The sequence below is a fragment of the Mustela nigripes genome, chromosome 3 (assembly GCF_022355385.1).
Source record: "Mustela nigripes isolate SB6536 chromosome 3, MUSNIG.SB6536, whole genome shotgun sequence".
In the NCBI taxonomy this organism is placed as follows: Eukaryota; Metazoa; Chordata; class Mammalia; order Carnivora; family Mustelidae; genus Mustela; species Mustela nigripes.
In genome coordinates, this window is record NC_081559.1 from 190,220,688 (window position 1) to 190,232,753 (window position 12,066).

Below are 12,066 nucleotides of genomic sequence, written 5' to 3' on the forward strand. Positions count from 1 at the left end.
GACCAGGGGCCCCAGAAGGGCTCAGGGCCAAAAGCCAGCAGGACTTGGAGACCAGGGGCCCCAGAAGGGCTCAGGGCCAAAAGCCAGCAGGACTTGGTGACCAGGGGCCCCAGAAGGGCTCAGGGCCAAAAGCCAGCAGGACCTGGTGACCGCTTGTTTGGCCTGGGGTGAGATCCAAGGAGGAATCAGGGTGACTCAGGTTCTATTTCTGATGACTGAGAAGCACCAGCAAGTGAGAAGTAACTTTCTTAGGCAACCATTAAATACAGGCAGGAAAGGGGCTGGGGTGGAGGGGAGGGGGGCACAAAACCCAAAATGTAAAGAACACAAAGTCCAGAAATAACCATGAGCAGTCGTGGATGGCCAGACAGTCAGCAACACGTACAGGGACCTCAGCCACGTCACCTGCCCGACACCACAGAGAACTGCACGGGGGAGCAAGAAAAACTAACCTTGAGTCTGCTGCCCATCAGACACCGCGCGGCCCTAGTTTCTGTCCCTAGGGGATTCGCACACCTACCACACTTCCTGTGTGCCGGGCACTGTTCTAAACGCTGGGAACAGAGCAGCGAAAAGAGCTAGCCACACAAAGTGCCTTATGCAGTCTGTCTGTGCCAAACCCATACAGCAGCAGAGTCTGCTGGCTCTAGATTTTGGCAAAGAAAAGAGAAACAGGAGTGCTTCTCTGCCATGCGCAGGGCACCAGGTCCCGGGGACAGGATGGGCCCCTGCAGGCTGAGCTAACAGTGTGGAGGGAGACAGACACATAGACCGACACTCCTAACAGGAGGAGACTCGCATGGCGTGGGGGGAGCAGCCTGGGCTGCTGGGAGGCAGAGGCCAAGAGCAAGGACGTGCACTCGAAGCCTGCCTGCAAAGGGATGGAGCCAGGAGCCGCAGGGGAGTGGGGAGCCGCAGGGGAGTGGGAATCTGCTGGCACACAATGAGGGCCCCGAGGCTCAGGGGCTGCGGATGAGTGTGGTTATTCACAGGACAGAGGGAAGCGAGTCTCGGGCAAAGGACAGCACACAAGAGAGAAAGAGCACAGAGTCCTGGGGCCTTAGAAAGTTTGTCCCGGAGTTGCAGGTGCGCAGTGGGGGAGGGGTATGGGCCTGGGGCCGTGGGGGTGTGGGGGGCAGCTGACAGGTTTATACACCAATGATCTAGCAGGTTGGTGAGGAGCTCCGAATGTCTGTGAACGGGGCAGGTGTGCGGGACTGTCTCAGGGGAGGGATGAGGCCAGTGAGCTCTTCAGAGAGGCGGCTCCAACGGGAGAGAGAGCCAGAGTGCACACGTCCAGGGCGTGCGTAAAACCATCCGGATATGTGGGACGTAAACAGAATTCCTCTTTGCCTTTCTGATCTCATCCTTGGGAATTTTAGATTTTAACGTGTGTTTTACAATGTCTATAACATGTTCTTATAGCAAAATACCTGAGCTCCCAGCCCAGGTCCAGCACTAACTACTATTTAACACTGGACAGGATGCTTGTCTCAGTTTCCTAATCTGTGAAATGGGGACAAAACTGGTAACTACTTCATGGGATTTTTATGAAGAGGAAATACATTAATATTTATAAGACACACAGAATAGTGGTAGGCCTATAATAAGGACTCTGTAAGATAGTTCCTAAATTCTAAAAACGCAACTTATTAGTAACTAAATGAATACATACCAGGATGTGACTGCAAATCACTGGTGTACACAGCATGGACGGGAGAAGGGCAGACCAGAAGGAGTCACAAGAAGAGACGACGAGGCCTGACCCTCCACGACGAGGCCTGACCCGTAAGAACGGGAGCCAGCGTGGAGAAAAAGTCAACTGACCATGGTAAGAGACCAAAGTGACATGAAGGGTAAGACATCTGGGTGGTAGGGCTGGTCGAATGGCGGGGGCGGGGGAGCATTCAGGAGGAGCTAGACAATGAGCCCAACACAAAACATGCCGCTTACCAATCGCAAGCTCAGGAGAGAGTCTGGCCAAGGAGGACATCTTCAGATCACGGAGCACAGCTGGGGGGTGAGTCCAAGGAAGCGGACAGGGGCCAGGCAGCAGTCACTAGTGAAAGCAGACAGCTGCAATCCCTCCCCCTGCCGCCCTGGGCACAGGGCAGGGCTGCACTTTCTAGCCCCTTGCAGTCAGTGGGGCCATGACATCAGCTCTGGCCAATGAAACACACGGGCAGAAATGATGGCGGTCACTTCGAGGCTGACAGGAAACCACCCAGGGCACAAGGGAGTGCCAGGACACGTGCCCACTCTTCCCAGTAGGCCCGAGGCCAGGTACGCAAGAGCACCGCTGCACCCCATGACCTCCAGGCTTCCGTCCACTTGACTGGCCGGCAGTGAAATTAGGGTTTACAGGTGACAAAAGCAAACCGTCATCACCATGACACAGCTCTCCACGGAGAAAGGTGTTCTATTCTGAGACTGACACTGCCTTTTCTCCACACCTACAAACTGTCCAGCACAGCTCGCCCCAAACCGTTTTCAGTCACAGCAGCATTAGCCAAACCCACTGTTTGCTAACACAAACACAGTGTGAGGCACTTGAAATACTGTTGTAAAAAAAGCTCCATGAAAATTATAGGTGCATCTTAGGTAAGATCTTAAATAAATGCCTTGCCTTCTGTAGGACAGATTCAACAATAGTAAGAGCCAATTTTTGCAACTCTCCTTGCCGAAGATGACCCCAGAAATAACAAGCTTGGAAAGGTTCAGAAGTCACTTTTATGAAGTTGACATATTGATTTCTGTAGGCTGCAAACTGTTTTTTCAGAAACACCAGCTGTTCCACACAATAGCACAAAAAATCTCTTCTCTTGGCTTCTTTTACTATTCAAATTCAGAATAAAATAAATAAATGCTGAATACATATCGAAAGTATTAACTTGCCAGGGTTCAGCATAGGGAAAGGCTTATGTTGTTTTCTTTTAATTGTTTTAACAAGCTACAGAGTCAAGGTCAACTGTGTGAAATGTCACCAAACTGCTCCTTACAGACCATGCATTAAGACAATTATGCGAGAATTTTCCAAATTGTAATGTTGTGCTTGGCAACCTGGGAACGTGGAAGCACTGCAAAGAGGGCGGCCATAAGGCAACTGGGCAAAAGGTCACTGCTGCCTATTTTAGAGCCTTCCACGGGGGCCTGAAAGGGAAAAACTCCCAGAGTTTCTACGTTTCCATTTGGTATTTGTTAAATTAAAATCCTTTTAAGGTCATTCCAATCAATGGCACACGCGGCCATTTTCTCCACGGCTTATTACTGGTGCAGCGGATAATCTTATGAGACAGGACGGCTCCCGCCTCCCTCACTGCCGAGAAGAAGATCCACGTCGTAACCACGCAGGGTGGGACCTTCGATTCTTACACGGTTTGCGAAAAAACCAACAGAAGTACACTGAAATGAAGAAAATCTACGTCCGTGAGGTGAAAACGAGACTGAAGACATGGACGTGGCACCCAGCAGGGCCGGCCACGGGGCGGGAGGCAGGCAGTGGGGGGCTGCGCGCACCCCAACCCCAGCCCGGGCCATGTGCGTGACCGGATGAGCGGCACCTCCGGACGTCAGCATCTGCGACTGCAAAACCCTGAAACTGAGCCTGCAAACGGGGTCTTTCGAGCCTATCTTAAAAGGTCACGTACCAGGTGATTCGGAGGAAACACAATTTTTGAAACGACCGAACTACAGAGTGCGAGAACAGATCTCTGGTTGCCAAGGGTGGGGGTGGGGCGGTTCTGCAGCAGGAGCGCGTGTCCCCTGGGTGACGCGACAGGAGTGGCACACACACGTGCCTCTGTCCGTGTCGGATTCTGACGTCCTGCTGCACAGCCACGTACAATGCAACCCTTAGCGGAAACGGGGTTAAGGGCACCAGACTTCTCTATGCAATCCTTGCGACTTGCTGTGAATCTGTAATTAGTTTCAAAATTTGAAGTTTTACTTTTTAAAGGGTTTCTGAGACTTGGAGCCAGACCCTTATTATTTTCTCTGTGGACCCTAGGATTTGAAAGAGTTTATCTCCCAAACTGCATTTCTTAAGATCATTCCTTTGCCCATGTTTACTGATAGAACCATCTTACTTTACGACTTTCACTAAACCACGATTTCCAGATGGACCAAAGACAGGGTTATAAACGAGACCACACAGATCACAGAGGACACACAGAAGCGTGTGTTTTATTATTTGGGGGCATCGGCAAGCGTTCCCAGCTATGATGAAAAGGGACATTCGACAGGAGTGACAAGTATTTAAAACTCCAGCAAGGCTACAAATGGAATGAAAAGACAAATGATAAACTACGGAAAATACCTCCTGCATTTACGGTGACCCAGAGGTGTAGTAAGGAAAGGGCACAAACTAGAAACACCCCAAATTACACACAAAACACAAATCATTTCCCGGTAACTCTATAACCACAAGGTCTAACTGTGACCACAGAGCCGCTAACTCAAATAATTAAAAGAAATCACTGGCACAGAAGCCTGGCAGGGCTGAGGACTGACAGGACGCAGGCTGAAGAGGAACAGGCGGGTGGGCGGCAGCGTCAGGGAAGTAACCGACAGACACTGCGGGGTAGCTCGGCAGCGTGCGCGTGTGTCAAAATGGAAAATATGCCCTTATTAGCCCGGCAATTACATGCCTAGGTATTTGCCTAAGATAATAATAGCAGGAGTACAAATATAATAATAAAATTGAAATGCATGCCTAAATTGAGTCACCTGAGTAGCGTTTTTTTCTTTTTTTTCAATCAGGGAGAAAAATAAAAAGCAATCGTGAATGTCCATCGACTGGAAACTGATGAAGGAAAATGCATGGCCCGTGCATATGGTGAAATGTGGGTGGCCTTTAAAAATGACAAAAATCTGCACTTACTGATTGTTCGGGGTCAGGAAGCAGAGCACAGCCGCTGAACTATGGCGGTTTCCGAACCCAGCCCCACCGCCTACAGGCTGTGTGACCTCAGCAAGCTCCTAAACCTCTCTGTGCCTCGGTTTCCTCTTATGTGAAGTGGAAGTAACACCAGTGCCAAGTTCTTCAAGTTGCTGGGACTTAAATGAGCTGTAAGATGGAGAGTATCCAGAAAGTGCTATGGAACAGCTCACTGAATAAAAAATACTGACATGAAAACTTTATTGGCCATGTTAGTGAGTGAAAAAAGAGTACAGAACATGCGTATGACCCCATTTCTAAAAAACGTGCATGAATATACAACTGAGCAGGATCTTTCTTCTCTTTTTTATACAGCATAAGAGTCGATATACCTTGGCAGTGAGATTCTTGATTACTGTTACTTTCTTCTTAGTATTTTCGGTATCATCTCAGGCATTAAAAAATTTAAAAATGTCAATATCCAATAAGCACTGTCAGACACCTTCAGAATCTGACTTGGTGTAAGCTTTCGTGGGGTGGATTTGGTAATATATAATATACCAGGGGTTACACTTCTGGGAATTACTCCTATAAAAATAACAGTATAAGTCTACAAATACACATGTATATGGGTGTGTGTACACACCTACACACATACATAGACACACACACACATGCGTATGCATAAAGAAGCACTTATTAAAGCAGTATTTACAACAGCAAAAGACAAGAAATAACTGAATTGTCATCAACCGCAAACAACAGGACACAGAAAAACAATGCTGAAGAGCTCCAAGGAAAGACCCTTTTGTTGAGGGTCTTGAATGGCCAGGAGGGGACTATGCACTTTACTCTAAAGGGGAGACACTGAAAAACTTTGTGTCGGGTGAAGAAACCCTGAGGACAGTGCAGAACACCCACAAATCTGAGTGAACATCTCAGACTGCGTCCAAGTTAGATCCAGGCCTGACCTCTGGAAGCAGCAGCAGTGGGAAAGTTTTGCAAAAGAGATCCCTGATTTCCAACCAGAACTGTACAAAACGCCCAGAAGTCTCCCAGAAGGAGTCTGGTGGGATAAATCACATGAAGGCACAAAAATAAAGCAGATCCACAAGAAGACAGCACTGAACGAGCGGAGAGTCAGATTCTCTGACCCGGGGAGGTACCCATGGAGCTGCTCGGAAGGCTAGAGCTGAAGCCCTGATGAAAATGCAGCCACCATGGGGAAAGCAAGCTGGTGCAACCACCCTGGCAAACAGCATGGAGGTTCCCCAAAAAGTTAAAAAGAGAGCTACCTTACAATCAGTAATCACACTGCTGCGTATTTGCCCCCCAAATTCCACTAATTCAAAGGGATACACGCTCCCTTTGCTTATAGCAGCATTACTTACAATAGCCAAACTACGGAATCAACCCAATCGTCCACCGACAGACGGATGGATAAGCAGGTGTAGTCTATACATACAACGGAGTGTCCGCCATCAGAATGAGCGAACTCTCGCCATCTGCAATGCCCCGGAGTGCGACGCTAAGTGAGAGAAGTCAGAGAAAGAAGAACACCACGTGGTTTTTCATACGTGGAATTTAAGAAACTAAACAAAGGAGGAAAATAAAACAAATGAAGATGCAGACCCTTAACTCTAAAGATCACACTGATGGGGGAGGGGAGGTGGGGGGGAGGGGAGGTGCGGGGAGGGGATGGGGATGTCCTCGGCAGGGGCACTTGTGATGAGCACCGGGTGACGTATGGACTCGCCGAATCACTATATTGTATGCCTATAACTAGGATCACTGTTAACTGTACTGGGATTAAAGTAAAAAACTTAATAAACAAAAAAACGCCACCACTATTAACTATCTGTGTGAGGAAAAGGGAGGAGGGGGTGTGCCTGGCATGGGGGCAACTCCGTGATGCAGAGCCAGTGCTGACAAAGCCACCGGAAATTAGCCCTTTAGGGGCAGGGGGTACATCCTCACCCTTCCTCCCTCAACCATCTCTGCTCTAAAGTCTCTTTATTTGCCAAAGGGCATCAGGCTCGGAGACCACGGCACTGCCTGCCTACACGTCTCACACAGCGGCGACTCGTGCCCTGCCGTGGGTCAGCGGCCTTCCCGCTGACTTCTCTTGCCTGAATGCTCGTCCGTTCTGTGCCTTAGTCCATGCAGCCAAGAAAGGGTTCACACAGTCACCTTGAGAGCAGTTCCTCAAAGGAAAGAACAACATTTCGTATTTTCCTCAGTCTGCACGGGTGTTGGCAATGAGTCCTGGCCACCAGCCTGGATGTCCGCTAAGGATCAGGTGATGAGTTCTCAATTACTCCCCCGATCTGTGCGAGGACTTTGCACCCAATGGTCTTGTTTCGCCGCTGGAGGTATTTATAGTAAAGGACTTGAGAATGGAGGTTCAAAAGCTCGGTCCCCCTGCTAACTGAAGGACCCTGGACTAATGACCTGCCTTCCGGAGGTCTACCTACCCTTGTCTATAAAACCGGCAGGAGGAGCACAGTGCTGTTTCCACGCTGCTGTGAAGGAAGTGACAGCTAACACTGCTGAGCACGTTTCATGTGGAGGTGCTGTTCAGAGCACTTTGTCAGTCCTGCCCTATTTAACCCTCAAAGCAACCATAGGAGAGAGTGCTGGGTTTACTCCCATTTTACAGATGAGGCATCGGAGGCAGAAGGAATCTGCTAAGGGCTGGAGCAGCTGGGACTCATATGCAGGAAGCCACATCCCAAAGCCCGAGTTTCAGCCAGAACTGTCTCCCACGTGACGTCCTGAGTCCGGCACAAAGCATGGCAAGAACTTCCTTAACTTCCAGGCCGTCTGAACCCTTCACAAGCAGCACAAACGCCAGACGACAGCAGAGCCCACAGGACAGGCCCTCCCCTCCAGGACAGTGGTGCTTCTTCACTGCCCCAGAAGGTCACCCACAAGACAGGCTCTGCCACGGTGACGTCATTCCTTCGCACTCCCTTCAGCCTCATTGAGAAGCGGCTGCAGAGCTGAAGTCCAGCAAAGAACATGTGTGGAGGAAGCCCAACACTCTATTTGCTTCCAGAATGCCCGCCTCAACCTAGCCCTCGGCTTCCGTTGGCTCCTCGAGGTCCCTCACGGGGGCCCTGAGCATCCTAACGTCCGCACTCACGCTCACGCAGCCCCATCCGTCGGCTGAGACATCCTCCCTCCGCTAATCCCAGGTTCCCTCCCGACTCCCCGTCGCCGAGGGTTTACTCCCTGCTCAGTCTGCACTGGACAACCCTGCTGTCCCACCCAGAACGGAAGTGCACCGCAGGACAGGCCACGCCTCACCCTCTCTGCAAACCGCAGAACCCACCGACACACACTCCATGGGCACCACCTCCCACACAACACCCTCAATCCACAGAGGACGTATAGCCCAAAGAGGAACTGTGCCAGCCAGGGGAGCCTCCTACAGAAACGCACCACCCCGCGGGTAACTGTCCCCATGAAGCCGTCGGTACGTACGAGTCTCCCTAGGACACGGCCGCGCTCAGCCCTCGGGCATCATACCTGCTTCTCCATCCTCCTCGTCCAAATTCAGCACAATGATGCAGATGTGCTTCCTCAGCTGGCGCGGGTTGGAGAACTTTCGACAGCATTTGCTGCACTCCAGGCTGCCGGGGGCCGGGCCGCTGCCCTCCTCGGGGGCCGGCGGGCTGTCCCCTCTCGGGCCCACGGTGCTCTCGGCCAGCTCCTCCTCCGCGCTGGGCTTCTTCGTGGAGCCCTTGGGCCTGCCTCTCTTCCTCTTCATGACCGAAAACTCTGCCGAGGAAACAAGAGGGCACAGTGTAGTCACACACAGCCACGGTGCAAGGCACACACCCACTTCCAAATGTGCAAATGTGCTCAGTTTCATGTTTTGTGGAAAACAAAGTTTGAAGCAGCTGCGGAAATGAACAGCTACAAACAGTATGGTGAGTGCTGCTCTGGCTACCGTGTCATCAACGTCCTCCTACCCTGATTTAGACATACTGTTTGATGAGAACCTGGGCACATCTTCTCTCATAAAGTGAGGATGGCTCTGACCTGTGACCAGCAGCCCCCCGGTTCATGGATCACAACCCTCGTGAGCCACTGACCCCACCTACACCCATCCAGAAAGTGCTGAAGGACTTCCTCGCAAAGGATTCGCCGAGGCTGTTAGCTTCTCGTGGTCTTAATGAGCTCCACAACTACTCGGATTATTTCAAAGCACCATAATTACCACAGCCAAACTGTTCTGATAAAACAAAGAAAAAATAATCACAACCTAAAGTCTACCAACCACAGGACTAAGGGCACAGCAGTATTTTTCGCGTTTCCTGGTGGCCTAGGGAGTTCGAGAGCAAGCTCGGAGCTGCATCAGAGCAAGTTTCAAATCGTTTTTCAACTTGTATTTCTTCTCAATTAGCACTCAATTTTAAGGCACTCAGCTCCAGAATGAAGGTGGGAATTCCGATGGGTAAGCAGGGTCAGGGAGCACCGTGCTGTTGGGTGTGTGAAGGTGGAGAGGCGTGGTCTCAGACGATGTGACCTGACAGGTGCCCCGAGACACCATCTAGCTGACACCCCAGCGTTACGGGCCTACGCGCTGAGGTAGGGCGCACTGGCAGTCCTCCCAGTCTGAGCAGCGGAGGAGAGGATGGGGTATAGGGCTCCAGCACCATCCTGGGAAAAGGGCCACGCCAGAATGAGGACCACGTGAGCTCTGGACAAAGGAGCCTGCTTTGACGTGGGGTCCCCAGAACTCAGGGAGATCATGCACTACAATGGGGGAAAGGGTTGGAGGGGGGGCTTGTAGGGGCAGAGCTTCTGCAGAGCTGCAGGGCCAAAGGGTGGTCAACAATGACCAAGAGAGACAAACCAGAACCCTCCTTGGCCAGGGCAGCCAGCACAGCGGATGGTGACTTCCTTCCCGCGCTATTGAGGGCGTCCTGGGGACGGGTGGGGGAGCAAAGGAGGGGAAGTACTTAACAGGAAGGCAGAAGAGACCAGACATGACAAACAAGGAACGAGACGCTCGGACCCCGCGGCCCACACTAGATTTTACGGGGCGGGGGGAACAGCTGCATAGACACAAGGCCCAGCCGACAGCTACGGGAGGCCAGGGCAGATGGGGAAGGAGAGGGACATACGGAGGAAGGACAAACCACTGACCTCACAGTCACTGAAACGTCCCTCCCTGCTACTCTTCCCCGTGGCATGTGCTTGCGCAAGTTGCCGAAGCAGCAATGAGGGGCAGAGAAGCAGAATTAGCGACAAGGCTCCCAAACACCTACCGCGTGTCACGTTGGCTGAGCCGCGTGATGGTTATGGAAGTCTGGGCCCGGGCCCACCTGCCATGAAGGCCTCTGCGCCCTGCTGTGCAGACTGGCCTTCCTCCTCAGACAGGCCTGCGGGTGCAGCTGGGTCGTGAAGAAGGAACCTTACCCAGAGCAGTGGCCTCTGCCTTCAGCTACTGGGGTGACCTCTAGGCTCCCAGAAGGTCCTGCCTGATAGGACTGCCTGTTTGCCTGGGGTCTGGGGCCACCAACAGTCTAACAACATGATTTATGACAGGGCCTGCGACCAGTCAGAGCCGTTCTGACCTCTGGAAAACAAAGGTGTTCATCGGAACCTACGGGAGAAGGGACTGAAGGCCAGCCACGTGGCCGTGTGTCATCGAGCCGGACACTGAAGGCTGGGGTGAGCATCCCTGGCTGGGAATACCTGAGTCCCGTCACCTAATACAGCAGGAAGAAGCAAGAACATCCAGGACTGCACAGGGGGAGAAGGAAGGCCAAAAGCCCCACGTCTAGAGCCCTCCCAATCCCAGACTTGGCCCATGCATCTCTCCCTTTGGATGGTTTTGACCTCTACGCTTTTTGCATAAAATGGTAATCACAAGTATAGTACTTTTCGTGAGTTCTGTGAATCATTCTAGCAAATTAAGGAACCAGAGGGAGTCCTTGGGGTCCCCAAATTTGCAGCTAGCTGGTCAGAGAGAGGGTGGCCCCAGGGACTCCCAAATTTGTGGCTGGGGTCAGCAGTCTTGTGGGCAACTGTGCCCCTAACCTAGGGTCCAGCCCACACACTGTGGCAGGACACCCGGCGTTCTATCCTCAGAGACGAGCCAGAGCACGTGACCACGACCATGGAGCCACAGGGTACGAGACTCTGCCCCAGTCTGGGTCGTTCTTCGCAGACAGGGGACTCCGGCAGGCAGAGCCCAGGTCCTGACTCTCTGTCTCCCCCAGCACCTAAACTGGTGTCCTGCACAGGAGATGCCAATCGATCTCGGTGCATTAAACCAGCGGGCTGTGCACAATGTGGCTGTCAAGGAAGAAACACAAAATCAGCCCTGAGAGATTTGGAAATCCTCTAACACGACGGTGACAAAACTAATCTTACATCTTGCTACATCCATAATGCAGATGCTCAAGACCAATTAGTTAGCAAAAAATGAAATATTCATAGATGAACTTGGAATAATTTAAAAGCAGAGAAAACAAGTTGCTGCTGTCAACTACAAACATTTTACAGAACTGCTGAGAACTCTGCAACTGGGCAAGGGAAACCTTGCAACCTCTCAATCGAAACCCTGGGATAGGCTTGCCCTTCGTTCCCTTCCTCCTGAGTGCAGTCCTTGATTCGGTCTGTCCAGGACCTCTGATTTGTCCGAAAGACATCTGCCCACTAAACTCCCTAGATCCCTACACATGGCCCCCGGACCACAGCCTCCTGCTCCCGTCCTCCTCCTGTCTCACTACCTCGCTCTAGAACGTTCCATTGTTCACAACACTCAGACCTGGTGTTCTCAGTCCTTCCTCACATGGTTCAACACACACACACCATACACAGCTGTGCTCTCTCTCAAGTGCTCGGCAATGTTCCAGACCTCCCTGAATTTGCAGAGATAATCCCAGTCTTTTTATGTACCTGCACTGCTCCCCTGTCTGGGCCCACCTCCTGCACCCCAGTCAGACCCCAGGCACCAATTCAAACCCTCACGTCCTCCTCCACGAGGTCGTCCCAGCTGGTCTCGTGCTGACAGCGTGAGGTACACGTGCTGTGCACGCCACTGGCACAGCCTCCAGCCTGCGTGTTTCCCTCTCTTCCCACCCATTACACGTCTTGAGGTTGAATTCCCAGAGCCCAAGGATCACAAACAGAGCTGGAGATGAAGGGGACACTGAATTAGTAAATACACA

General features: G+C 51.7%; 1 protein-coding gene across 1 annotated transcript in view; it reads right to left on the bottom strand.

Moving 5' to 3' along the window:
- The window catches only part of ZFAT (zinc finger and AT-hook domain containing), a 188,897-nt gene that overhangs the window by 135,631 nt on the left and 41,200 nt on the right, over window positions 1-12,066 (bottom strand). Inside the window, exon 3 of the mRNA XM_059395207.1 lies at window positions 8,408-8,659. Coding sequence (XP_059251190.1) covers window positions 8,408-8,659 — 252 coding nt within the window. The remainder of the gene's footprint in view (window positions 1-8,407; window positions 8,660-12,066) is intronic.